General features: G+C 39.9%; 1 protein-coding gene across 3 annotated transcripts in view; it reads right to left on the reverse strand.

The window, feature by feature from the left end:
- Nucleotides 1-11,659: 11,659 nt before the first annotated feature.
- LOC104235975 (isoamylase 3, chloroplastic) overlaps nucleotides 11,660-25,538 on the reverse strand; it is an 85,205-nt gene continuing 71,326 nt past the window's right edge. Inside the window, exons 22-24 of one of the 3 annotated variants that reach the window (XM_070162290.1) lie at nucleotides 15,016-15,077; nucleotides 14,493-14,601; nucleotides 11,660-12,331 (exon numbers count right to left, since the gene is read on the reverse strand). In XM_070162290.1, coding sequence (XP_070018391.1) covers nucleotides 12,218-12,331; nucleotides 14,493-14,601; nucleotides 15,016-15,077 — 285 coding nt within the window. In that variant the 3' untranslated portion in view covers nucleotides 11,660-12,217. Of the gene's footprint in view, nucleotides 12,337-14,492; nucleotides 14,602-15,015; nucleotides 15,078-25,538 lie in introns of those variants that run through there. The other 2 variants (XM_070162291.1, XR_011403427.1) reach the window with 2 other exon arrangements.

The raw sequence follows: 25,538 nt of genomic DNA on the forward strand, positions 1-25,538 counted from the left end.
TCATGCATCTCGTCAATCATAGCCTATCGCCATCCTGGGTGAGACAACGCTTCATCTATAGACTTAGGGATGGAAATAGAGGACAAAGTAGATATAAAAGCATAAGGGGGATGACATACGATGATAACTTAAACCAACATAATGGAGATTAGGATTAAGTGTGGTCCGTATACCTTTCCGAAGTGCTATCAGTGTACTAGGAAGAGACAAGTTCGCAGTAAGAGCATGGTCAGGTGCAGGACAAGAGTCAACTAGGCCTGATGCTTGGTGCTGACGACGATGATAAGTCAAGAGTGATGTTCCTTTAGCTGGGGACCTAGGAGGAGCAACACTAGACTTCTCAATGGTTGGTATGGGTAAGACTTTTGTGACTGAAGATGGAGGAGGAGCTATAGTAAACTCCTCAAAGATTGGTATAGGTAAGACCTCAGATATATCATGGTGGTCAGAAGAGGTAAAGAAAGTTTTAGACTCAAAAATTTGACGTCAGCTGACATAAGGTACCTACGAAGATTAGATAAGTAACAATGATATCCCTTCTAAACACAAGAATAACCAAGGAATAAATGCTTGAGAGCACGAGGAGCTAACTTATCTTTAATAAGGGCTAAGTTATGAATGAAACATGTGCTCCCAAAAACACTAAAGGTGACTGGGAAAACAATAATGAATACGGAATCTGATTCTAGATAGGAGATGAAGGCTTCTGATTAATCAAATAACATGCTGTGAGAATTGCATCGCCCCAAAAACTTAATGAAACATAAGATTCAATGAGAAGTGTGTGATCAGTCTTAGTAAGGTGCATATTCTTTCTCTCTGCAACACCATTTTACTAAGGGGTATAAGGACAAGATGTTTAACGAATAATTCCTTGAGAAGTCATAAATTGCTGAAACTGAGAGGATAAATATTCTAAGGCATTATCACTGGGAAAAGTGGGAATAGAAACACCAAATTGATTTTTGATTTTAGCACAAAAATTCTGGAACATAGAAAACAACTCAGAGCAGTCTTTCATTAAAACAATCCAAGTACATTTTGAATAATCATCAATAAAACTAAAAAAATAATAAATCCCAAGGTTGAAATGACTCTACTAGATCCTATATATCAGAATAAACTAAAGAGAAAATAGACTCTGCATGACTCTCAACACTATGCGGAAAGGAGGCTCGGGTATGTTTTCTAAGCTGACACGACGCACAATCTAATGTAGACAAATTAGGCAAACTAGGCACCATCTTCTGAAACTTAGATAAACTCGGATGTCCTAAACGTCTATAAATTAGGTATGTAAGATTTGTAACTAGACATGTTGTTGAGGTATTGAGTGAGTTAAGATAGTAAATACCTTTTGATTCACTCTATGTGCCAATTGTCTGTCCTGTACAACGATCCTACATAATAAAAGAATTATTAATAAAATATATACTACAATGGAGGGTACGATTCAAATGACTAACATATACAAGATAAAAAGGACAGCCAGGGACATAAAGAATGGAATCTAGAGTGGCATAATATAGGGGATTATCTTGTCCAACTCCTTTTTGCTCTATTTTGATACCCATAAGCTAAAGTAACAGTGGGAAGAGTGTGAATATACAATATTCGATAAAAGTGATTTATTATCAGAGATATGATCAGAAACGCCTGAGTCCATGACCCATGGTCAAGAGTACTAGACTGGGAAACACAAGCAAAAGAATTATCAGCAACAGAAGTATCAGTCTGAGCAACCGAGGCTACTCGTGGAGATGTTTGCTTACTTGCTCAATACTGAACAAACTCATTATATTTCCCTTCAGATAAAGAAAATCCCTAGTTACATGTAGTCTCGGTCTGGACAACATAAGCATTTTTGGGTGGATAACCATGTTAAGAATGGCATACTTCACGAGTATGTCCAAGTTTATGAAAATAAGAACACTTGGGTCTAGATCTACCAAAACGACCTCCTCCTCGTCTATTCCCTATAGAATGAGATGATTGATTGTCCTCTGTCTAGGATGCGAGAGTAGAGGAGTCAAGTGTCTGTGATAAGATCACTTGATTACTTGGTGCTGTAGCAAGGGGAAGTAATCGAGAGAATAATTCATCAATTGTGGAGACAGTCGGACTAGCCAAAATCTGGTCGCGTACTAAATCAAGATCATTAGGAATTCCAGCGATAGTATGAACTAGAAACATCTTCTGTTGCAGCTTTTGTTGATTTTCAACACTAGCAGAAATTGGCATCAACTTCTCAAATTCCTTCATGACTGCATGTACTTGTCCCAAGTAAGTAGACATATTTAATTCTTGTTTATTTAAAATTGTCATCTGCAATATCATATCATAGAAACGAGCTATGTCATTAGTCTATAAAGTGCGAGCCTTTTCCCAAACAAAATAACATGTCTGGAAAGGACGAAACAAGGGCATCAACTTGAAATCAACATATCGCCACGGAATACTACATAACCAAGCATCGAACTTCTCCCAAAATACTTTGGCCTTTTCATATCCTTCACTAGTTTTAATTAAATGATATTGAACACCTTGACCTTTACACCACAACTCGACAAACAAAAGCCAAGCTAAGTAGTTTGAATTCCCCATTAAAGGTTCTGAGGTAATCATAACACCGAAACTGCCAAAACCCGTATTTTTAGACCCAAAAACATCAACTCCCATAGACATCATTGGATTGAAGAGAGGTCTATAAAATTATCACCAAACAACAGAAAGAATCAATTGAAACTCACTGAACTAGACGGAGGAGACACTGGACTTGCTAGAAAAAATTACTGCAGCAACCGAAAATTCAGTGTAGTCGTCGAAGAAATCTCCAAGTGCTCAGAATAAAAAGAAAATAGTATGGGCATGGTCGGAATTACTAGATGATAAGACTGTCCTAAAGAAACTTTTCAAAAAATGGTCGGAATAATGGTCACGTGCCCACGACATCAGAAGTTCTGGAGGCGCGTGAGAGCACGTGGTTAGGGTCCCGTCGATGTAGTTTTCTGGGGTTTGGTCGCTTGAAAATTTTGCACCTGTTGGTGGTGTTATTTTTTGTAAAAAATCCACCGGAGAAGGGATGACGCAAAAAAACAACCTGAAATTCACCAAAAAAAAAGGCATGGTGACTGTCACAGACTCGTTGGTTACCGCACAAGGGGGATTTCTCACTAGTTGCTCTGATACCATGTGACAAAGTACAGAAAAATATATTACTCATGTATGTTAACTATAATACAAGTATCTCTATGTATAACTACACTACTCCTACACTACTCCTATTTCATGTAGGACTATGGTCATTTACATAAATAAGGGTGGCAAATAGGCACGTCGGGTCAGATATTGGGGGGTCAAAAATAGGTAATGCAAAAAATGGATAAAATATCTGTCCTAACCCATATTTAATACGAATAGAAAATGGGTTAACCGGCGGATAATACAGATGTCCATATTATCCATGACTTCTTGAATATGATCAATTTTGAGAAAATTCCTAGTCTCTCAAACTTGAGGAACCCCTAATTTGAGGTTTTACAAATATAAAAGTTAAACTCATTAGTTGTCCACTGGTTATCTATTTCTAAATAGATAATATGGTTCTTATCCATATTTGACCTGTTTTTAAAAAATTCATTATCCAATCCATTTTTTAAAGGATAATATGGGTGGATAACTATTTTCTTTTAAGCATTTTACCACCAATATACATAACAAAAAACTAACTAACAATAATAATGTTGTTGTGTGCGACCAGATCCAATTATATTATTATTGCGGCATGCAACCCGATTCACACATAATACCATTGCGGCGTGCAGCCCAATTCATACTATATCATCAATAATTAATATATGTTCACAAGGACCTTTATGCCCAAATTCCCAACTTTTCACGATATTCAACTCTATAACTAAGGACGATGCTTGTGATATAATAAGGGCGCACTAGGATACAATAATAAAACAAGTGGATAAATGTTAATACGAATAAGAGATGGTTATGGCTAGACACATATTCCAACTTTCATAATAGTTCAATTTGCTTATTTAACATTTTAAGTTTGATCATGACATCAATACGAGAAAAGAAGCAAAACCCAATAAATAATACATCAAGTAGGACAATTATATGACTATGGCTAAATAGAAAGCCCAACACCGTGAAAGAAATCTTGAGGAGCTAAATGGAACTTTTAGCCTATGATCAACTCTAGCATGGCTTCTAGTCATGACTAAAATTCATCACTTAGTAATAGAATCAAAGAAACATGAATAAACAATTTATAAAGTCCAAATAAGGCATATCATAAGCCTAACTTTGTCCGTAGTGTCATAACCCAGCTATGGATATACGCTCGTCACCTTGCATATACATGACACCTAAATCATGCAACAAATAGAAAGTAGATCACATATGGTGACAATTCCTTCTTACAAGGATAGACAAGAGACTTACCTCCAGTTCGTAACAACCTCAACCTTCCAAATAGCTTTTCCTCTCAATCGACTTCCAAACGACTTGAACCTAGTCAAATACAACTAAATAACATCGAACAAAGACATAGGAATCAATTACAACCAATAAAGCTTCAATCTTTAATCAAATCCCTAAAGTCAACAAAAGTCAACCGGGGCCCACATGGTGAAACCTTGAGTCAAGGGGTAGACCCCGATTACCCTAACCCCACAAGTCCGAATATATTATTAGATTCAAAAATAGGGACTAAATCAACCCTCAAATCTCCAAATTACTCTCTCTTAAATTTTAGACAAAAACCCCAAATTTCTCTTCAAACTTCCATGATTCAAGTGTATGAATCTATGGGGAATCAAGATATATAATCAAAATCAAGTGAAAATCACTTGCCCTCAAAGTAGTAGTGAGGGTCTCTTCCAAAACCGCCTTTTCTCAAGCTCTAAAACTCAACATATTGAAAAATGAGCAAAACCCTAGAAATATAACTCCCATCATGAATCTTGGTACATGCGCTTACTAAGCCGTAGATGCGATGTCGCTTCCGCGACAAAACAGGCGCTTCTGCGCAACTCCAGCCCAAAGGTAAACCTCACATCTTCGATGGAACCTCTGCAGAAGCAAACACGCAGGTGCATCAATAACCTCACATCTACAACCTTCCTCCAGCCTAGCCAACAAGCGCATATTTGACCTTTCTCTCGCAAATGCGGTTTCCCAAGTGTGATCATTTCTCTGCATGTGTGATCTATCAGGTATTAGCAATGCCAAATCATCCTAAAATTGTCTGAAACCATCCTAGAACACATCCACGCCCCCATATAGCCATACCAAAAATTCCTATAACCTTATCCAAATGCGAAAATTCCATAAATAATATCAAAACCAAGAATCGACGATCAAAATCCATCTCTTAACTTCCAAACTCTCCAACTTTGCCAAACACGTCTGAATCACACTTAGACATTTCATATTATAACCAAACTTTAAACACAAGTTCCATTCAACCAAACGAACCTATCCAAGGTCTCGGAACACCAATGGGAGCCTAATAACACCAAAGTCAACTATTAGTCAAACCTACAAACTCTCCAATTCTTCAAATTGTAAGTTTTCGAAAATAGATCCAAAACCTTCTAGGAACATCCAAAACCAAATATGAACATAAATCCAAGTCCAAAATCACCATAAAAATATGTTGAAACCATCAAATTACCAATCCAAGGTCTTTTTCTCAAAATTCAAACATCGATCAATTTTTACAACTTAAGCTTCCAAAGATGAAACTAAGAGTTTCAGCTCACTCTCAAGCCTTTACAAGACAAATTACAAAACATCACAAGAAACTTCGGGGAGAATAAAATAGGAGAACGGGACTCAAATACACAAAATGACTGATTGGGTCATTACAGACGTGCAACCCGATCCAACGTAATATTGTTGTGGCATACAACCCCATCTAAACGTATCAATCCACATGGGAACACCCATTGAGCAAGAATTATCTTACTCATCAAACACATGGGTATCAACAATAAGCATGTAAAGTGCATAAACATAACCATGGGGAGACGGATAACATAAAATACCGCAGAAAAGGTAAGCAAGACTAAGGTGCAATAAACAAATTCAAGAGTCATCTTCTCATATATCACCATAAGACCTAAACAGGGCCACAACATGCATGAGTATCACAACTCATCATATTATAAGAGAGCAACACACAAAACAAATCAGGGCATGAATAAGACCAACTCTACCCAATGACAAACCCATAGAAAATGTTGCATTGTGTAAGAAAATCCAGTTCAGTGTAAAATACACATTCTTATTAGGTGTACGAATAGTCCCCCAAACCAATTCAAACTATTCCGAAATACGTAAATAGTCTTCCAAAGGTCCAAAGTGACCCATTCTAACTCTCACTCATGAATACACAAGAGATCACTAAACCACTGGCCTCAACTGCGAATATATACATGAAACCTGTTATCAACCTGATTATCAACTACACCACTCATGATCAACTATAACCTTGCGGAACCTAATACATAGAATACACAAATACTTGAGCCTTTGAGTTGTTACTCAACTTGTTCATCATTCCAGCACATAAAATAGTTCGAACAACCTATCGAACCATACTCCTCAAACCAACAATTCCTAGAAAGATACATCACTACACCTAAGCAGATCACAACACCCCAAATACCATAATCCTCATGCTCGAACAAGCACACATCTTCTCATTTCACCCATCGAGGACACATGCAATCTGACCATAACAAAGAAGATAGTATCACCTCTAGAAAGGCAATCTGTAAACTCCAAAAGTACAAGACTCCTCATCCCAATGAAAATGCCTACTCAAAAACAACTCTAAAGTCATACCTGCAAGCATCTCCAAAACGTGCATTATCCACAGGTCCTCCAGAGCAACTAAAATCTAAACCTCGATTGCTGACCATCACCCAATTGCCATAGCGCTTAGTCAAAGTATTCACAGACCTCATATGTAGGTACCCTTTACAACACATTCCCTTTCTTTTTGATGCAAAAATCTGTACTACCATGTCCCATAAGCAACTCAAAGCAAATACGCTATATCTGATCCAATCCGTCTACTTGAAGACAAATCGTTACTTTGCAAGGCAATCCAAACCTTACACGACTCACTACATCCTTCGTGATAGTCCTCAAACTTTTAGAATCTGCTTACACAATAATTCACAATCGAAAATGAATCTCTCCAAGCTAAACAAGTCACGCAGACTGCCAAACACAGATTTCCTACCACAAAAGTGACTACAATGGCCCATCATACCAAAGAAATTGATTATTTCTATTACCATGTTGATCCAATGTTGATCTAACTTCTTTAGATTACCTTTGATCTGCCTTCATAGGGTCTCTCTTCTTTCGAATGTACTGTGGTATTTAAGAAAAACTTATACCAATTGATCCCAAAATGAAACTACAACATCCTAAGATCCGTAAGCCACTATATTCCCTTTCATGTACCCATAAGTACATCAAATCCAAATGTCTGATTTAAAGAGCCCTTCAATGAATCTGAAGTTGTTCCTGTCATCTCTATAATGCTACAACGTAGAACCAATAATGATGTAAAAATACTCCAAGCACAATCCAAGGCAAATTTCAAATCTTTAGCCATACAACGGAATCTGGCAAATACTTAAGTATCACATCCCGAAACATAACCCACTAGAACCGTTCTCGGGAGTCATACATTCTACGCTAGAACCTTATGCATAGCCAATACATGCCGAACGACTTGTGCTGTATTAGCACATAAATATATCGAAGAAGCAACCTTATCCTTAGGCAACCGAGTAAATCTTTACCTTTGCATAATATATCCACAAAGAATATCAAACCTGAGTCATTCCATAATCTCCATATATCAATAGTGTATAGTACATCATGTATCCAGCAAATTCCTTGCCTAAAATCATCCTCGATGTCACCCTTCTCAAATCATAGGTAATGCACAAGCGTATAGTCAAGGAATCACAACAACGCAAGCCTATATGACCCGATCATCGATGGTAGTCTCGCCCACTTGGATCGAAGCCATAATCACATCATCCAATAATCCATTATACTTTTCCTCCATAACTATCACGATCTCATACTGTTACTCAGTTGAATTCCTCATAAACTCATGTAGCATTAATCATAACACTTCCCCAGTTATTTGTCCAAATGCATACTCGTCTATGTGGAAGTTGTGCCAACTCCCTCGAGCGATTTGAACTCTCGTTGTAGTACATACATTCCATCGGGTGGAAGTAAAACTCTTAATAGGAACCTCATAAGAAATGATACAACCTCAAGTTTTCTCACATGAGAAAACCCACTTGTAGCCTCCATTCAATATCTTCTATAACCTTACCATGGTTACAACCTCTAAGTGACCAATTCATCTTCCCGATTCTACACTAGTCAATAAGATATAAAAATTCATTTCATTCCACTAATGAACAACTGAAAGGTCCATCAACACACACCAAATCTCAAGACTGTATTGCAGATCAAGATTATAATCAAATATTCATATTCACTTTGCATCTCAAGCAAATCTTTCCCATCACATCCAAACTATCTAAAGTCACATAATACTCATCACATAGCTATCCTGCCACTCACCGAGCCATCAATCCCACCACTAGGGATGCTACCGAATGTAAGAGTCCCAAAATAACATACTCACACAATGAATCTGTGAAGCCAAAGCTGCAGCCTAAACCTGGCGTAAAGTCCTTTAGATTGCCCTACCTTCACAACACAAAAAACTATCTCGCACCTCATCCATGACATCACAAGCCATCGATGCACAACTGATATCAAGTACTCAACAATGAATACAATCGAATAGAGAGAAATCAATGATTAGACTTCAAGCTGAGTCAAGGTCACACGATAAAAAAAGAAAAAAAAATTGAAGTTTCCTAGATGTCATGTAGCCTCTAGAAGAGAAGTATAGACGTTATCATACTAATCCGCACGACTCTACTAGACATTTCATCATGACTTGTATAACTTATGAACCTATAGTTTTGATACCTACTTGTCACGACCCAATATGCCACCAAGTTGTGACGGCACCTAACCCAACCTACTAGGTAAACCATTCTAACATATACACAATTGAAATCGAGAATCATCAAATATATTAATATAAGAACACGAAAATCAATACACCTATTCCAAGAACTGGCAAAACAAGTTGTGTGCCACTAAGATTTTAGATTTACAACGCTAGTAGGAAGAAAATACAACATCAATTTGAATATACATAAACAAAAGTACAATCCTAATCTACCATGAACAAAAGGGTAGCTTGCCACTGGAACGCTGGAACATCTCCAATGCTAGCCTCCGTCATCCACAACAACTCAACTCTAAAATCTGCACACAAGGTGCAAAGGTATAGTATGAGTACAACTGACCCCATGTACTTGTAACGATCGGCCTTTGACCCTCGTTTCCCTATTTGATACTTTGCGTATATGTGTTTGTTGTTTTGTGACTTAAAAAAATGGTTGGTTTGATTTTGGGAAGGTTTGAGAGTAATTTGGAACACTTGATTCCAATTTAGAAGGTTAAGTTGCTAGCGTTAACCTGAGTTTGACTCCGAACGCCCTCGAGCTGGTGATTTTATGGGTCCAACATGTTCTTATGGCGATTTCGAAATTAGGGATATGTTCGAATTTGGATTTGGAGGTTCCTAGAAGGTTTTGGCTCTTTTTGCCGAAAATTAGCAATTTGAAGATTTGGAGAGTTCATAAATTTGACCAGGAGTTGACTTTGATGTTATCGGCTTCCTATTGGTGTTCCGAGACTTGGTTAGGTTCGTTTTAGGGGTGTTCATCGGTCGGTATGGTACTGTATTTAGATATTTCGATTCGGTATTTTTGGTATTCGATTTCTTAAAATCCTATACCAATACCGTACCTAACTAAATTCGTTATGGTTTGGTTTTACTCCTTTCGATTTCGGTTTATTCGGTTCGGTAACTTCAGTTTATTCGGTTTGAATACTAACTAGTGTATTCTTAATTAAAGTACTCAAAAATATAAAACTGCAAATGTTTGTTGACAAAAAATTTGTCCAAAACTAGCAAATATCGACCCAAATAGAGAAAATTGTACATAAAAGAATATTTGTTCATTAGAAATGTCTTGTTACATGTTTAGAGTTAATTGATGCACTTAGAGAATAAAGGAAAGTAAAATTTTAGATTTTTTATATTTATGTTATAATTGATAATATGTGTTTTTGTAATATAATATATATTTCGGTACGGTATCGGTATTTCGGTAATTTATTTTAAAATACCAAATACCATACCTAATACCAATTTTTAAAAAACCATAAACCAAATACCATACCAAATACCAAAATACAATATACGAAATACAAAAATTTTCGGTTTCAGTACGGTAATTCGGTATTTACCAAATTATGCATAGCCCTAGTTCGTTTAGTGGATTGGAACTTGCGTGCGAAGTTTGGTTGGCATCCGGAATGCTTAAGCATGATTCAAATATGTTTGGCGAATTTAGAAAGTTTGAAAGTTAAGAGATGAATTTCAATCGTTAATTCTTGGTTTTGATGTTAATTGTGTTGTTTTGATCACTTGGATAAGTTAAGATAAGGTATTAGGATTCATTTTGTATGGTTAGATGGGGGCTCGAGGGCTCATGTGTGTTTCAAGATGATTTAGCATCACTTTGGATGTTGTTGGCATTGCTAGTGCTGGTGTGCCGCACCTGCGATTCCTGGTGCACAGGTGCGATGTCTCACATGCGAAGATTCTATGCAGAGAAGTGAAGGAAGGCTTGGTCCTGTAGTTGGTTGCATCTGCGAGGTGGTTTGCGTAGCTGCGTAAATTTATCGTGCACTTACAAAGAGTGGGCTGCCTAAGAGTGTACACATCTGCGAAAGGTGTGAAGGTAGGACACACCTGCATCTCTGCAGATGCAATGATGTATCATAGGTGCGAGGGAAGGCTGATAGGGGTAGCTCGCAAAAACAAGGATTTTTCGCAAATACGATCTCGCTAGTACAAGATTTTTAGCCACAAATGCGAAGATGCTTGGGCAGACCACTGAAGAGATTTATTTCCGAAATTGACCTATTCTCTCATGTTTTGATCCCTAGACTTCGAGCGGTGGAGATTTTGAAGAGCAAATGCACTATCACATTGGAGGTAAAGAATTCACTTGGATTTGGCTTGATATTGTGATTCCTTATTAAATTCAACTCCTAAAACTTGAAATTTCAATGTGAAAATTGGAGTTTGTCTACAATTTAAGAGGTTGAATTTTGGAGATTTGATGGTCGATTTGAACTTGATTTTGAAATCTAATTACATATTTAGAGTCGTAAGGATATGGGTAGTCAAAATCTACTCTGACTCGTGTTTTGACCATGTGAACCAAAATTAATTTTTGTGACTTATGGAGATTTGATTAAAGATTGAAGCTTTATATTTTTCAATTTTCTTTGAACACCCCTAGAAGCTACAATCTGGTAACGTGAAACCAACTGTAATGTCATGTTTTACCTTATTTCCAGAGTTTTAGATAGGCCTTAGACTAAGTATTCCTGATACATAAAAATAATGAAATGGAAAGGGAGAAAAGGATGCACATACCCAAGTTCTCTTTTTATCCTCCAAATTCTCTTTTTATCCTCTCTGGAATAAGCTTGCTGGGTTAATAGAAATGAACTTTCTAAGGAAACATTTACATATAAATTTGTCTCCTTTAAAGAGAAAACATGATGAAGGCACTTTACAGAACCTTTGCCTATTTAAAAATTCCTTGCGACCCACCAGTATGTTACCGCCTCTCAGAGACAGGGATGGCCAAAGCATGTGTCAGCAGATGAATATGTTGATTCTGCAAGCCAAAACAACAGCCTGCCTTAATATGTTACGTCCTGCGCATTCCTCATAACCAAGATCCGTCTCTAACAACCTGGACAAATGGTCCCCATTTATCTGGTTACTGCGGGTTGTTTATACATGTTAATAACAGCCTGAACAAACTGGTCGCTTATCGCAACTTTCTTCATGAATTTCTGCTTCTAACAGATTACATCTATAGGCTAACTGTATGCTTATATTAGCGCCTGAATTCCGATTTAACCACCCAATCAAGAAAGTGATAACCCAGGGCAGAATATCTTAAGCAGCATAATCTAATAATTATTGCTTTGCTTCCAGAAGAATAGCAGAATATGGTGCAACATTATAAGTTCCACTGATACCAGCAATGCCTTCAGTAACGAAATCATCAGGGGATTTCAGATTAGTGTCCACCTGCACTAAAAACCTTATCAGTTTGTACGAAATTTGAAGAGGTAACACCTTTAGTTTCCGTGCTACTTGAGAAAGTAAAGATCAAGACAACACCACCAAAACAAATACTAGCTACATTGAACAGACATGCAAATGAACCTTCCTTCTCATAAAAAATTGGAACTTACAACAGAGCGAACAAAATAATGTAAAATAAATGGAAGATTGTCTGGAGATAGTTCCAAATGGCTGTTGTTTCGCAGATTCGGCAGAATGAAACTTTACGAAGAAAGGATATCATGTCATAGATCGTTTATTAGTTTCCGATTCATCCAAGGTAAAATATGCCTGGGATGCAGTATCTACTGCGTATTTTCCTTTTCATGCTTTTATATCTTCTGAAGTGAAATATCCTGTATTTTAGCGTGCATATTCTGAAAAGGATATGGTAGTGTCAAAATAAGTTTTCAGAAAAAGGAACACAATCTTTGTATGATTGACAGGAGCCTGAAAATTTTAGGGAGGAAAAAGAATAAGATGGTAAGTTTACTTATTTAACTATTATAGTGAATCAGGCATCGCGTTACGCCCATGCCCACGCCCTGTACTGTAGCACAAGTTTGGAAACACTCCGTGAGCCAGTAAGCCCTTTATTTGTTATAGTTGTGATTGTTTCTTGCTGTATTCTTCAGATAACAAAATAGGATGGTTAGTATTTTTATTTATTTAGTATAATAATGCAAGGGGAAGGCGACATGGTATATTCGCCGGTGCCCTCTACCCCAGCACTAGTTTAGGAACACTTCGTGAATGGGATAAGCCCTTTATTTATTATAACAACAATTGCTACTTGTATTCTTCTGATGACACAACTAACACAAGCAATACTATAATGTAGTAACCAAATGGTAGTTTTCCCCTAATTTTCATATCTTCATATCGTTTTAACAAACTGCAAGACATTATCTCATATTAGCATAACCACTGGTATTGTATCCCTATTCAACATAGTATTACATCTGTATTCAACATCATACTGGTACCGCAGCCATGCTACGTATATGACTGCTATTATTTCACATGCTATACAGTGTATTTCATATATGACATTGTATATGACTGTATGCCGTACAGTGTTTGTGTTTTCTTCTATACAAAGAAGTAGCTTGTTATATTCCATTGACAGGCTTCAATGAGATTGTAATACTGAAAAATATGGATTAAAATCATTTTGTTGGGCTAAACCAGCCCAAAGATACTTTAATATGGTGTGATACTATCCACTTTGGGTCAAGCCCGCACAATTTTCCCCAAAAGACTCCCCTACACCTTATATATAGATTACCAATCTTTTCAACTACTAATGTGGGACTTTGCTTGCACACCCAACAATCTCCCCCTCAAACTAAGTTCCACGTGGTCAATACCATGATCCATCAATTTCCAAGATTCACTATGTGTCACCCACATTATTAGAGTGTTTATGGCAATCAAAGCCCGCTACTAGTTTCTTCTTGTCTGTGTGTTTCTCTAAGCTCGTTATTGGAAGTAAATCAAGCCCCACACGATTACTCTGCCACAGGCATACTCGTCCCGCCGAACCGGGACTCTGATACCAATTGTTGGGTCAAAGCTCACACGGTTTCCTCCAAAAGACCTCACATCACACAATTAAAAGATTCTACACATTATATGTAGGCTTCCAATCTTTTCAGCTACAAATGTCGGACTTTGTTTGCACACCCAACACTTTTTATAAATTAGAGAATAGTTAGTCTGTTCTACTTGCAATCCCCCCCCCCCCCAAAATGAAGTTCCACTTAAAGTTACATAGAAAAGGAAATCAGTGTATCCATACTCCACTACTCTAATCACAAACTAAGGACATAACTATATCCAATTCAGTGGCACAATCATGATGGATTGTTCACATTCTGGAAAGAGCAAGATGTTAAACTTCAATTCGGACAAAACGAAGCGTTCAATGGGAAATGAGATAGGAAAATGGGGAAGTAATACAACGCTTGCCAGCTTGGACCCATAAATTGCAAATTGGTAGGTACAATTCTATATTCCAAAAGAATAAACAAATATAGAGCAGTAGCAGAATTCAGAGGCTGTCTCGTATTTTGTTTTGGATGTATATGCAAAAAGCGTTCCTTAACTAACAGGAATAGCTTACCACTCGGTGCCAGCGTCTATTTTGTGGAGGTGAAGGTATTTCTGCTTTGACAAAAAAGTGGTGCGCATTAAATGCTAAGTAAATATCTCCTCCATTCCCATCGTGGAGCCTACATTGTACAAAGAGAACCCACGATGCCAATTCAGTTGTGCGAAAACAATAGATCATAAATTTTTTATATTGACAAACTAAATCCTGGTTGAAAAACTGAAATCAGCTGCAAGTGAAAACTGAGAGAAGAAAAACTAGAGAAAAATCAGTGCTAAAGAAATAGAGTTCATGAAAGCAGTTTAAAAAGGACTGGTCATCATTGTCATACATCATCAGCATGTGAGTGAATTCAAAATGCAGAAACAGAGAGGTGATTGGCTACAATCCAACTGTCTTACTGAGAAGAAGAGCTCAAAGCATGAGAAAAACCAACGGAACAATCTACATTTTAAATAAAGAACTATATTTGAGCCCATCCATCATCTAAATATGGAGATTATTGTCAGTTTGTCAATAGGGATTAGTTTCTTACGTAAATGCAAGGAATCTACTCTCTTCATTGTACCAGTTGTCCTCAAGCCAGGTAATCTCGTTCTGCAAAGGAATTTTTGCTGAGCCATCAGAATAGTCGAATTGAGACGGCAACAATGAAGAGTTAATTTCAGAAAACACTATGTACTACAATGGAACTGCACCTATCTTTATTTAGTGATTTCAAGCTAATTTCATTATTTCACCCGGGAAAAAAAAGAATGATAACAGGCACCAAAAGATTCAAATAGCTAGAAATATCTCAAACACCTTGAAGAGAACCATCAGTACTTGAGGGGTCCAACATTGATTAATTCTTCCGAACATGTGAAAAGGGAACAGCCTATAAAAGGACTTGTGGATCATAGATGCGATAACCTAAACTAACTATATGTCATGTGAGGAAACACCATGTAAGTATGTTCCTCAGAGAGGACCCAAAAAGACTGACCTTTAGATTAGTTTCAGTACCCTCAGGTTATGTCCCACCAACTCCAACCACGAATCAGAAGGTCTAAATAGACATTTGTATCATTTTGATCACATACACGTGATCATTACTTCACAGGCACTCTTTCTGTGATGACCCAAAAAGTCATCACTTGCTTTTAAATTGAATTCTGTGTTCCGAGGCCTTGAAAACCTCATTTAGCGTCACCTCGATTTGCGTGCTCAGTCCAGGCGCGTAGCCGGAAAGCCTAAATATGAAAATCTATGAAAAATGATAAGTTTTGACTATAAAATGAGTTAAATTGACTTCGGTCAACGTTTTGGGTAAACGGGCCCGGACCCGTGATGTGACGGTCCCGGAGGGTCCGTAGGAAAATATGGGACTTGGGCGTATGCCTGGAATAGAATTCCGAGGTCCCAAGCTCGAGAAATGAATTTTTAAAAAAAATTATTTTCTAAAATTGTTTAAAGGAATTTGAAATGAATTTTGATTAGAACATGTTGGTATCGGGCCCGTATTTTGGTTCCGACGCCCGGCACAAGTCTTACATGTGATTTAAGATAACTCTGTGAAGTTTGGTAAGAAATGGATGTCATTTGACGTGATTCGGACCTAAATTGCAAAATTTGATGTTTTAAGAAGTTTGAAATAATTCGTTGATTTTGAGGTTTAATTCGATGTTAATGATGTTAATTTGGCGATTTAATTGCACGGATAAGTTCATATGGTGTTTTCGAGTTAGTACATATGTTTGGTTTGGAGCCCCGAGGGCTCGGGTGAGTTTCGGAAGGTTTTAAACTCTTAAAAAGTTGTAGGTTTTCAGCTGTTGGTATTCTGATATTTCCTTCTTCGCGTTCGCGGGAGGACACTCGCGAACGCGATATGTTAATTATGCTAAAGGAAATTCATTCTACGCGAACGCATAACCCAGGTCGCGAACGCGAGGCGTTAGGGGGTTTTCCCTTCGCGAATGCGGGCCTGGTAACGCGAACGCGAAGGCTAATTGAGCCTGGGCAGGGGTAGGGGATTAAACCTACGCGAACGCGACCACATGGACGCGAACGCGAAGGCTCGAGGGGTCATTTCTCCGCGAACGCGAGCCGTATTCTGCGAACGCGAAAGCCTAGCAGGCCTAACCCATCGCGAACGCGATGGACCTGTCGCGAACGCGATAAGTAATTTCGCCCAGTTATTTTAAGTTCCAAAAACAAAACACATTACGGGATTTTCATTATTTTTCACAAACTTCATCTTCTCCACACCTCTTGGGCGATTTTTGAAGAACTTCTTCACCATAACCTCTTGGGTAAGTAATCTTTAACTTGTTTTCTTCCATTTTTATCAACACCCACTAGATTTCTAGGCCTAAAACATGTAATTAAGGGTAGAAAATTAGGGATTTGGGTAGAGTTAGGGCTTTTTGATTATTTGGGAATTTGACCTCGTTTCGGGGTCGGATTTGAAAACAAATTATATATTCGGGCTCGTGACTGAATGGGTAATCGAGTTTTGGTCCGAACCTCGTGTTTTAACCAAGCGGGCCCGGGGTCAATTTTTGACTTTTTGGGAAGAATGATTAGAAAGCTATAATTAAGCATTAAAATTGAATTGTTTCGCGTTTATTGATGTTATGAAGTCGATTATGTATAGATACAATTTATTTGGAGCCGAATTCGAAAGGAAAGGAGGTGTTTGAGGCTTGAGTTGGCCGTGGAAGTTCGAGGTAAGTGTTTGGTCTAACCTTAGCTTGAGGGATTAGGAGTTGAGTCTTATTTGCTATGTGGTAATTGTTGAGTACGACGTATAGGCATGGTGACGAATATATATACGTTGGTGTCTAGCATGCCCGTGAGTCTTTACATTGTGATTATCATGACTTTGTTGTATCTTTCATGCCTTAGTGGTGGTTTCTAATTGTTGTATAAAGTTTGTGGAAGGATTTGTGACCTATGAACATTGAGGAGCGTTGGCTCAAGTTGTATAACGAATTGTGAAAGTATAAGTGATAATTGAATCTCTAGAGCATTGGCTCGAGTTGTGAAGTGAATTGTGAAGTAAAAGTTAGAGAGAGAAGAGATCATTATGTTGTCACCCTTTCCGGGCTATTGTTGATTTATTTGTTATCTCCCTTGCCGGGATGTTGATGTTATTGATGTTGTTCCTTTGCTGGGATTCTTACTGCAAATTTCATTTATTCCCTTGCCCTATTGTTTGTGATTGTTGTTTGGGTGAGGAAGAGAGTTAAAGCACGAAGGATGATGCCGTGCATTGTTTTTGTGAGGAAAGAGTGTAAAGCACGAAGAATGATGTCGTACCGCACGATGTACCATTCCGTGCCTATTATATTGATTTCATGGTGAGAAAAGAGTGTAAAGCACGAAGGGTGATGCTGTGCCGCACGATGTACCATTCCGTGCCTATTGTATTGATTCTTATGGTGAGGACGAGAGTAAAAACACGAAGGGTGATGTCGTGCACTGGTCCTTGATTTTCCCTGATTCTTGCTGATAATTGAGTTATGTTGTCCTTTATGTTTACTTACTAATTTTCTGTTGTTACTTGATTTTATTTCGAGGTTATAGATTCCCTTACCCTATTTGCCTTGTGATTGTTGTTTGGGTGAGGAAGAGCGTAAAACACGAAGGGTGATGCAGTGTATTGTTTTGGTGAGAGAGAGTAAAAGCACGAATGGTGATGCCGTGCACTTGTTTTTGATTTCCTAATTTTTATTGATAACTGTGTTACGGTTTCTCTACACTAAATTGTTGGTTTCCTGTTGATACTTGTTGTACCCCGCAGCATGATTTCCCCTTCTTATTTTCAATTGAACTATGGTGGACCTCATACTTATTGGTTGCTCTTCTGTTACTATTCGATGTTTCCCCGCAGCATGTTTTCCCCCTCCCATACTTGACTGTATATGACCGTTTCTTTCTGTACTTCTTTTCTGCTGTATATAGTTAAATTGCACTTGGTAGTCTGGTCCTAGCCTCGTCACTACTTCGCCGAGGTTAGGCTAGGCACGTACCAGCACATGGGGTCGGTTGTGCCGATACTACACTCTGCACTCTTTTGTGCAGACCCCAATGTTGTAGACTTCGGACCGCAGTGAGATTGCTGATTCTTGCTGATCAGGCGACTCGAGGTAGTCCTGCAGGCCTTCGCGTCTCCTTCTATTTACTATTCCTGTTTCTTTCATGTATTTCCAGAGAGAGTGTTGTATTTATTTCTTTCAGACTTTTAATTGTAGTATTCTTAGACCGCTTGTGAAACTGTGACACCAGTTCTGGGTAACCGATACTCAAACAGTTGTATTGGATTCATGTTCAGCTAGCTTATTGCTTTTTCTTCCGGTTATGTTAAATTCCGCTGTTTGAATGTTATTACTTCGTAATTGTTAATGAATATAAAATGGGTAAAAAAAGGTTAATTGTTCACATAATTGGCTTACTTAGCTCACATTAGTAGGCGTCATCACGACTCTCGAGGATGGGAAATCCGGGTGGTGACAAGTTGGCATCAGAGCTCTAGGTTACATAGGTCTCACAATTCACAGACAAACTTAGTAAAGTCTGAGGGATCGGTACGGAGACGTCTGTATTTATCCCCCAGAGGCTACAGAGTTAGGAAAAACTTCACATCTATTATTTCCTGTCGTGTGATTTTGTTCTCTCAATGCTAAATTGAAACCTCTACTATTGTCCTTTCGCGAATGGCGAGGTCACGTACCGCCTCATCAGCCGAACAGCAGCACAGACCGGTGGTAGATCAGCTACGTCTTCGGAGGCTTTGTGGAGATTGGATAAGTTTCACCAAGCTCTTCACTACTACTTTCAGCGATGCATCTTCTGAGGATCCCCAAGATTATCTAGGCCGCTATCATGAGGCTCTCAGGAACATGGGGGTTGTGGAGACCAATGGGGTTGAATTTTGCTACTTTTTGCTTGTCTGGATCCGCCAAGACCTGTTGGAGGGATTATTGATTGGCTATACCAGTTAGGTCATCAGCTTTGACTTGAGAACAGTTCACGCAGCTATTTCTGGAGGAGTTTCTCCACATCACTCAGAGAGAGGTCTATCGGAGGCAGTTTGAGCGTCTCCAGCAAGGTTCTATGACTGTTACTTAGTACGAGATCAGATTCATCGACTTGGCTCGTCATGCTCTTATCATACTTCCCATTGTGAGAGATAGTGAGAAGGTTCATTGAGGGACTCGTCCAGCCCGCTCAGTTAGCTGGAGGTGGAGGTAGAGGTATTAGAGGTGGAGGTAGAGATGCTAGAGGTGGAGGTAAAGGTATTAGAGGTGGAGGTAAAGGTACTGCTCTGGTTTGTGGTAGAGAAGCTTCGGTTTTATTTTGCACCGTATCTGGTCATGCCTAATGATTCATTGAGTGCTCCTATTTATGTGTCTACACCGGTGGGTGATTCTATTGTGGTAGATCGAGTCCATCGCTCTTGTATAGTTGTGATTGGGGGTCTTGAGACTCGTGTAGATTTGTTGCTTCTGGATATGGTCGATTTCGATGTTATATTGGGGATGGACTGGTTATCACCTTACCACGCGATCTTGGACTGTCATGCCAAGACTGTGACCTTAGCTTTACCGGGTTTGCCTCGTTTAGAGTGGAGAGGGGCTCCTGGTCATTCTACCCGTAGTGTTATCTCTTATGTGAAGGCTCGACGTATGGTCAAGAAGGGGTGTTTGGCCTATTTGGCATATGTTCGTGATTCTAGTGCTGAGGTTCCTTTTATTGATTCTATGCCCGTTGTTCGTGAGTTTCCTGAGGTATTCCCTCCAGACTTGCCAGGTATGCCACCCGACAGGGATATTGATTTCTGCATTGATTTGGCTCCGGGCACTCAGCCCATTTCTATTCTGCTGTATCGTATGGCCCCGCCTGAGTTGAAAGAGTGGAAGGAGCAGTTGCAGGACTTGCTTGAGAAGGGTTTTGTTAGGCCGAGTGTCTCGCCTTGGGGTGCGCCGGTGTTGTTTGTTAAGAAGGACGAATCGATGAGAATGTGTATTGATTACCGGCAGTTGAACAAGGTTACAATCCATTGCCGAGGATTGATGATTTGTTTGATCAGCTTCAGGGTGCCAAGGTATTTTCGAAGATTGACTTGAGATCTGGCTACCATCAGTTGAGGATTAGGGCATCCGATGTCCCTAAGACAGCTTTCCGCACTCGGTACGAGCATTATGAGTTCTTGGTGATGTCATCCGGGTTGACAAATGCCCCAGCAACTTTTATGGATTTGATGAACCGAGTGTTCATGCCTTACTTGAATTCGTTCGTGATAGTCTTCATTGATGATATTTTGATCTACTCCCGCAACTGGGAGGAGCACGAGCAACATCTTAGAGTGGTTCTTGAGACTCTGAGGGACAGTCAGTTGTATGCCAAGTTTTCGAAGTGTGAGTTCTTGTTGAGTTCAGTTGCATTCCTGGGTCATGTTGTATTAGTAAAGGTATTCAGGTTGATCTGAAGAAGATCGAGACAGTCAAGAACAGGCCTAGACCAGCATCAGCTACAAAGATTCGGAGTTTCTTGGGATTGGCAGGCTACTATCGTCGGTTCGTGGAGGGGTTTTCATCTATCGCAGCCCCGATGACCAGGTTGACCCAGAAGGGTACCCAGTTAAGATGGTCGGATGAGTGTGAGGCGAGCTTTCAGAAGCTCAAGACAGCTCTGACTATGGCACCGGTGTTGGTATTGCCCACAAGTTCAGGGCCTTATACAGTCTATTGTGATGCATCTCATATTGGACTTGGTGCAGTGTTGATATAGGATGGCAAGGTCATTGCCTATGCTTCGCGGCAATTGAAGATTCATGAGAAGAACTATCCGGTTCATGATTTGGAGTTGGCAGCCATTGTTCACGCGTTGAAGATTCGGAGGCATTATCTGTACGACGTGGAATGTGAGGTGTTCACGGATCACAAGAGTCTGCAGTATTTGTTCAAGCAAAAAGAGTTGAATTTGAGGCAGAGAAGGTGGTTGGAGTTGTTCAAAGACTATGATATCACCATCTTATATCATCTGGGAAAGGCCAATGTGGTGGCCGATGCTTTGAGTAGGAAGTCAGCCAGTATGGGCAGTCTTGCTTATATTCCGGTCGGTGAAAGACCGCTTGCTTTGGATGTTCAGGCCTTGACCAATCAGTTCGTGAGGTTGGATGTTTCTGAGCCTAGTCGTGTGTTAGCTTGCACGGTCGCTCGTTCTTCTTTATTGGAGCGTATCCGTGATCGGCAGTATGATGATCCCCATTTGTGTGTCCTTAGAGACACGGTGCAGCGCGGAGGTGCCAAGCAGGTTACCTTAGATGATGATAGAGTTTTGAGATTGCAGGGTCGAGTTTGTGTGCCAAATGTGGATGGGCTTCGGGAGTTGATTTTAGAGGAGGCCCTTAGCTCCCGGTACTCTATTCATCCGGGCGCCGCGAAGATGTATCAGGATTTGCGTTAGCATTATTGGTGGCGGAGAATGAAGAAGGATATTGTTGCATATGTGGCTTGGTGTTTGAATTGTCAGCAGGTTAAGTACGAGCATCAGAGGCCCGGTGGTTTATTTCAGCAGATTGAGATTCCTGAGTGGTAGTGGGAGCGTATCACTATGGACTTCGTTGTTGGACTCCCACGGACTCAAAGGAAGTTCGATGCAGTGTGAGTTTTTGTTGATAGGCTGACCAAGTCAGTGCATTTCATTCATGTGACAGTCTCCTATTCTTCCGAGAGGCTAGCTGAGATCTATATCCGGGAGATTGTTCGCCTTCATGGTGTGCCCGTATCTATCATTTCGGATCGAGGTACGCAGTTTACCTCATATTTCTAGAAAGTAGTTCAGCAAGAGTTGGGCACGCGGGTTGAGTTGAGCACAGCGTTTCATCCTCAGACGGACGGGCAGTCCAAGCGGACTATTCAGATTTTGGAGGATATGCTCCGAGCTTGTGTCATTGACTTTGGAGGCTCGTGAGATCAGTTTTTGCCTTTAGCAGAGTTTGCCTACAACAACAGCTACCAGTCGAGTATTCAGATGGCTCTTTATGAGGCTTTGTATGGTAGGCGGTGTCGGTCTCCGGTTGGATGGTTTGAGCGGGGAGAGGCTCATTTATTAGGTACGGATGTAGTTTAGGATGTATTGGACAAGGTTAGGATTATTCGGGATAGGCTTCGTACAGCTCAGTCCAGGCAAAAGAGTTATGCCGACCACAGGGTTCGAGATTTGGCTTTCATGGTCGATGAGCGGGTATTGCTTCGAGTGTCGCCTATGAAGGGCGTGATGAGATTGGGGAAGAAGGGCAAGCTTAGCCCTAGGTTCATTGGCCTGTTTGAGATTCTTGATCGAGTGGGAGAGGTAGCTTATAGACTTGCATTGCCGCCGAGCTTATCAGCCGTGCGTCCAGTGTTTCATGTGTCCATGCTTCGAAACTATCACGGCGATCCATCCCACGTGTTAGATTTCAGCATTGTCCAGTTGGACAAGGACTTGTCTTATGAGGAGGAGCCGGTAGCCATTCTAGACCGACAGGTTCGTCAGTTGAGATCGAAGAGTTTTCCTTCTGTTTGTGTTCAGTGAAGAAGTCAGCCCCCCTGAGGCATCGACCTGGGAGTCCGAGTCCGATATGCGGAGCTGTTATCCCCATCTTTTCCCTGACTCAAGTACTTCCTTCTTATGTCCGTTCGAGGACGAACGGTTGTTTTAGAGGTGGAGAATGTGATGACCAAAAAGGTCATCACTTGCTTTTAAATTGAATTCTGTGTTCCGAGGCCTTGAAAACCTCATTTAGCGTCACCTCGATTTGAGTGCGCAGTCCGGGCGTGTAGCTGGAAAGCCTAAATATGAAAATCTATGAAAAATAATAAGTTTTGACTATAAAATGAGTTAATTTAATTTCGGTCAACGTTTTGGGTAAACGAACCCAGACTCGTGATGTGACGGTCCCGGAGGGTCCGTAGGAAAATATGGGACTTGGTTGTATGCCCGGAATCGAATTCCGAGGTCTCAATCCCGAGAAATAAATTTTTAAAGAAAATTATTTTCTGAAATTGTTTAAAGGAATTTGAAATGAATTTTGATTAGAACATGTTGGTATCGGGCCCATATTTTGGTTTCGGCGCCCCGTACAGGTCTTATATGTGATTTAAGATAACTCTGTGAAGTTTGGTAAGAAATGGATGTCATTTGACGTGAATCGGACCTAAATTGCAAAATTTGATGTTTTAAGAAGTTTGAAATAATTCATTGATTTTGAGGTTTAATTCGATGTAAATGATGTTAATTTGGCGATTTGATCGCACGGATAAGTTCATATGGTGTTTTCGAGTTAGTACGTATTTTGGTTTGGAGCCCCGAGGGCTCGGGTGAGTTTCGGAAGGTTTTAAACTCTTAAAGAGTTGTAGGTTTTCAGCTGTTGGTATTCTGATATTTCCTTCTTCGCGTTCGCGGGAGGACCCTCGCGAACGCGATGTGTTAATTATGCTTAAGGAAATTCCTTCTACGCGAACGCGTAACCCAGGTCGCGAACGCGAGGCGTTGGGGGGTCTTCCCTTCGCGAAGGCGGGCCTGGTAACGCGAACGCAAAGGCTAATTGAGCCTTGGCAGGAGGTGGGGCATTAAACCTACGCGAACGCGACCACATGGACGCGAACGCGAAGGCTCGAGGGGTCATTTCTCTGCGAACGCGAGCCATCTTCCGCGAACGCGAAGGCTTAGCAGGCCTAACCCATCGCGAACGCGATGGACCTGTCGCGAACGCGATGAGTAATTTCACCCAGTTATTTTAAGTTCCAAAAACAGAACACATTACGGGATTTTCATTATTTTTCACAAACTTCATCTTCTCCACACCTCTTGGGCGATTTTTGAAGAACTTCTTCACCATAACCTCATGGGTATGTAATTTTAAACTTGTTTTCTTCCATTTTTATCAACACCCACTAGATTTCTAGGCCTAAAACATGTGATTAAGGGTAGAAAATTAGGGATTTAGGTAGAGTTAGGGCTTTTTGATTATTTGGGTATTTGACCTCGTTTTGGGGTTGGATTTGAAAACAAACTATATATTCGGGCTCGTGGCTGAATGGGTGATCGAATTTTGGTCCGAACCTCGTGTTTTGACCAAGCGGGCCCGGGGTCAATTTTTGACTTTTTGGGAAGAATGATTAGAAAGCTATAATTAAGCATTAGAATTGAATTGTTTCGCGTTTATTGATGTTATGAAGTCGATTATGTATAGATACAATTTATTTGGAGCCGAATTCGAAAGGAAAGGAGGTGTTTGAGGCTTGAGTTGGCCGTGGAAGTTCGAGGTAAGTGTTTGGTCTAACCTTAGCTTGAGGGATTAGGAGTTGAGTCTTATTTGCTATGTGATAATTGTTGAGTACGACGTATAGGCATGGTGACGAATATATATACGTTGGTGTCTAGCATGCCCGTGAGTCTTTACATTGTGATTATCATGACTTCGTTGTATCTTTCATGCCTTAGTGGTGGTTTCTAATTGTTGTATAAAGTTTGTGGAAGGATTTGTGACCTATGAACATTGAGGAGCGTTGGCTCAAGTTGTATAACGAATTGGGAAAGTATAAGTGATAATTGAACCTCTAGAGCATTGGCTCGAGTTGTGAAGTGAATTGTGAAGTATAAGTGAGAAAGAGAAGAGATCATTATGTTGTCACCCTTTCCGGGCTATTGTTGATTTATTTGTTATCTCCCTTGCCGGGATGTTGATGTTACTGATGTTGTTCCTTTGCCGGGATTCTTACTGCAAATTTCATTTATTCCCTTGCCCTATTGTTTGTGATTGTTGTTTGGGTGAGGAAGAGAGTTAAAGCACGAAGGGTGATGCCGTGCATTGTTTTGTGAGGAAAGAGTGTAAAGCACGAAGAGTGATGTCGTACCGCACGATGTACCATTCCGTGCCTATTATATTGATTTCATGGTGAGGAAAGAGTGTAAAGCACGAAGGGTGATGCTGTGTCGTACGATGTACCATCCGTGCCTATTGTATTGATTCTTATGGTGAGGACGAGAGTAAAAGCACGAAGGGTGATGCCGTGTACTTGTCCTTGA

Source organism: Nicotiana sylvestris, chromosome 11 (genome assembly GCF_000393655.2).
Source record: "Nicotiana sylvestris chromosome 11, ASM39365v2, whole genome shotgun sequence".
NCBI lineage: Eukaryota > Viridiplantae > Streptophyta > Magnoliopsida > Solanales > Solanaceae > Nicotiana > Nicotiana sylvestris.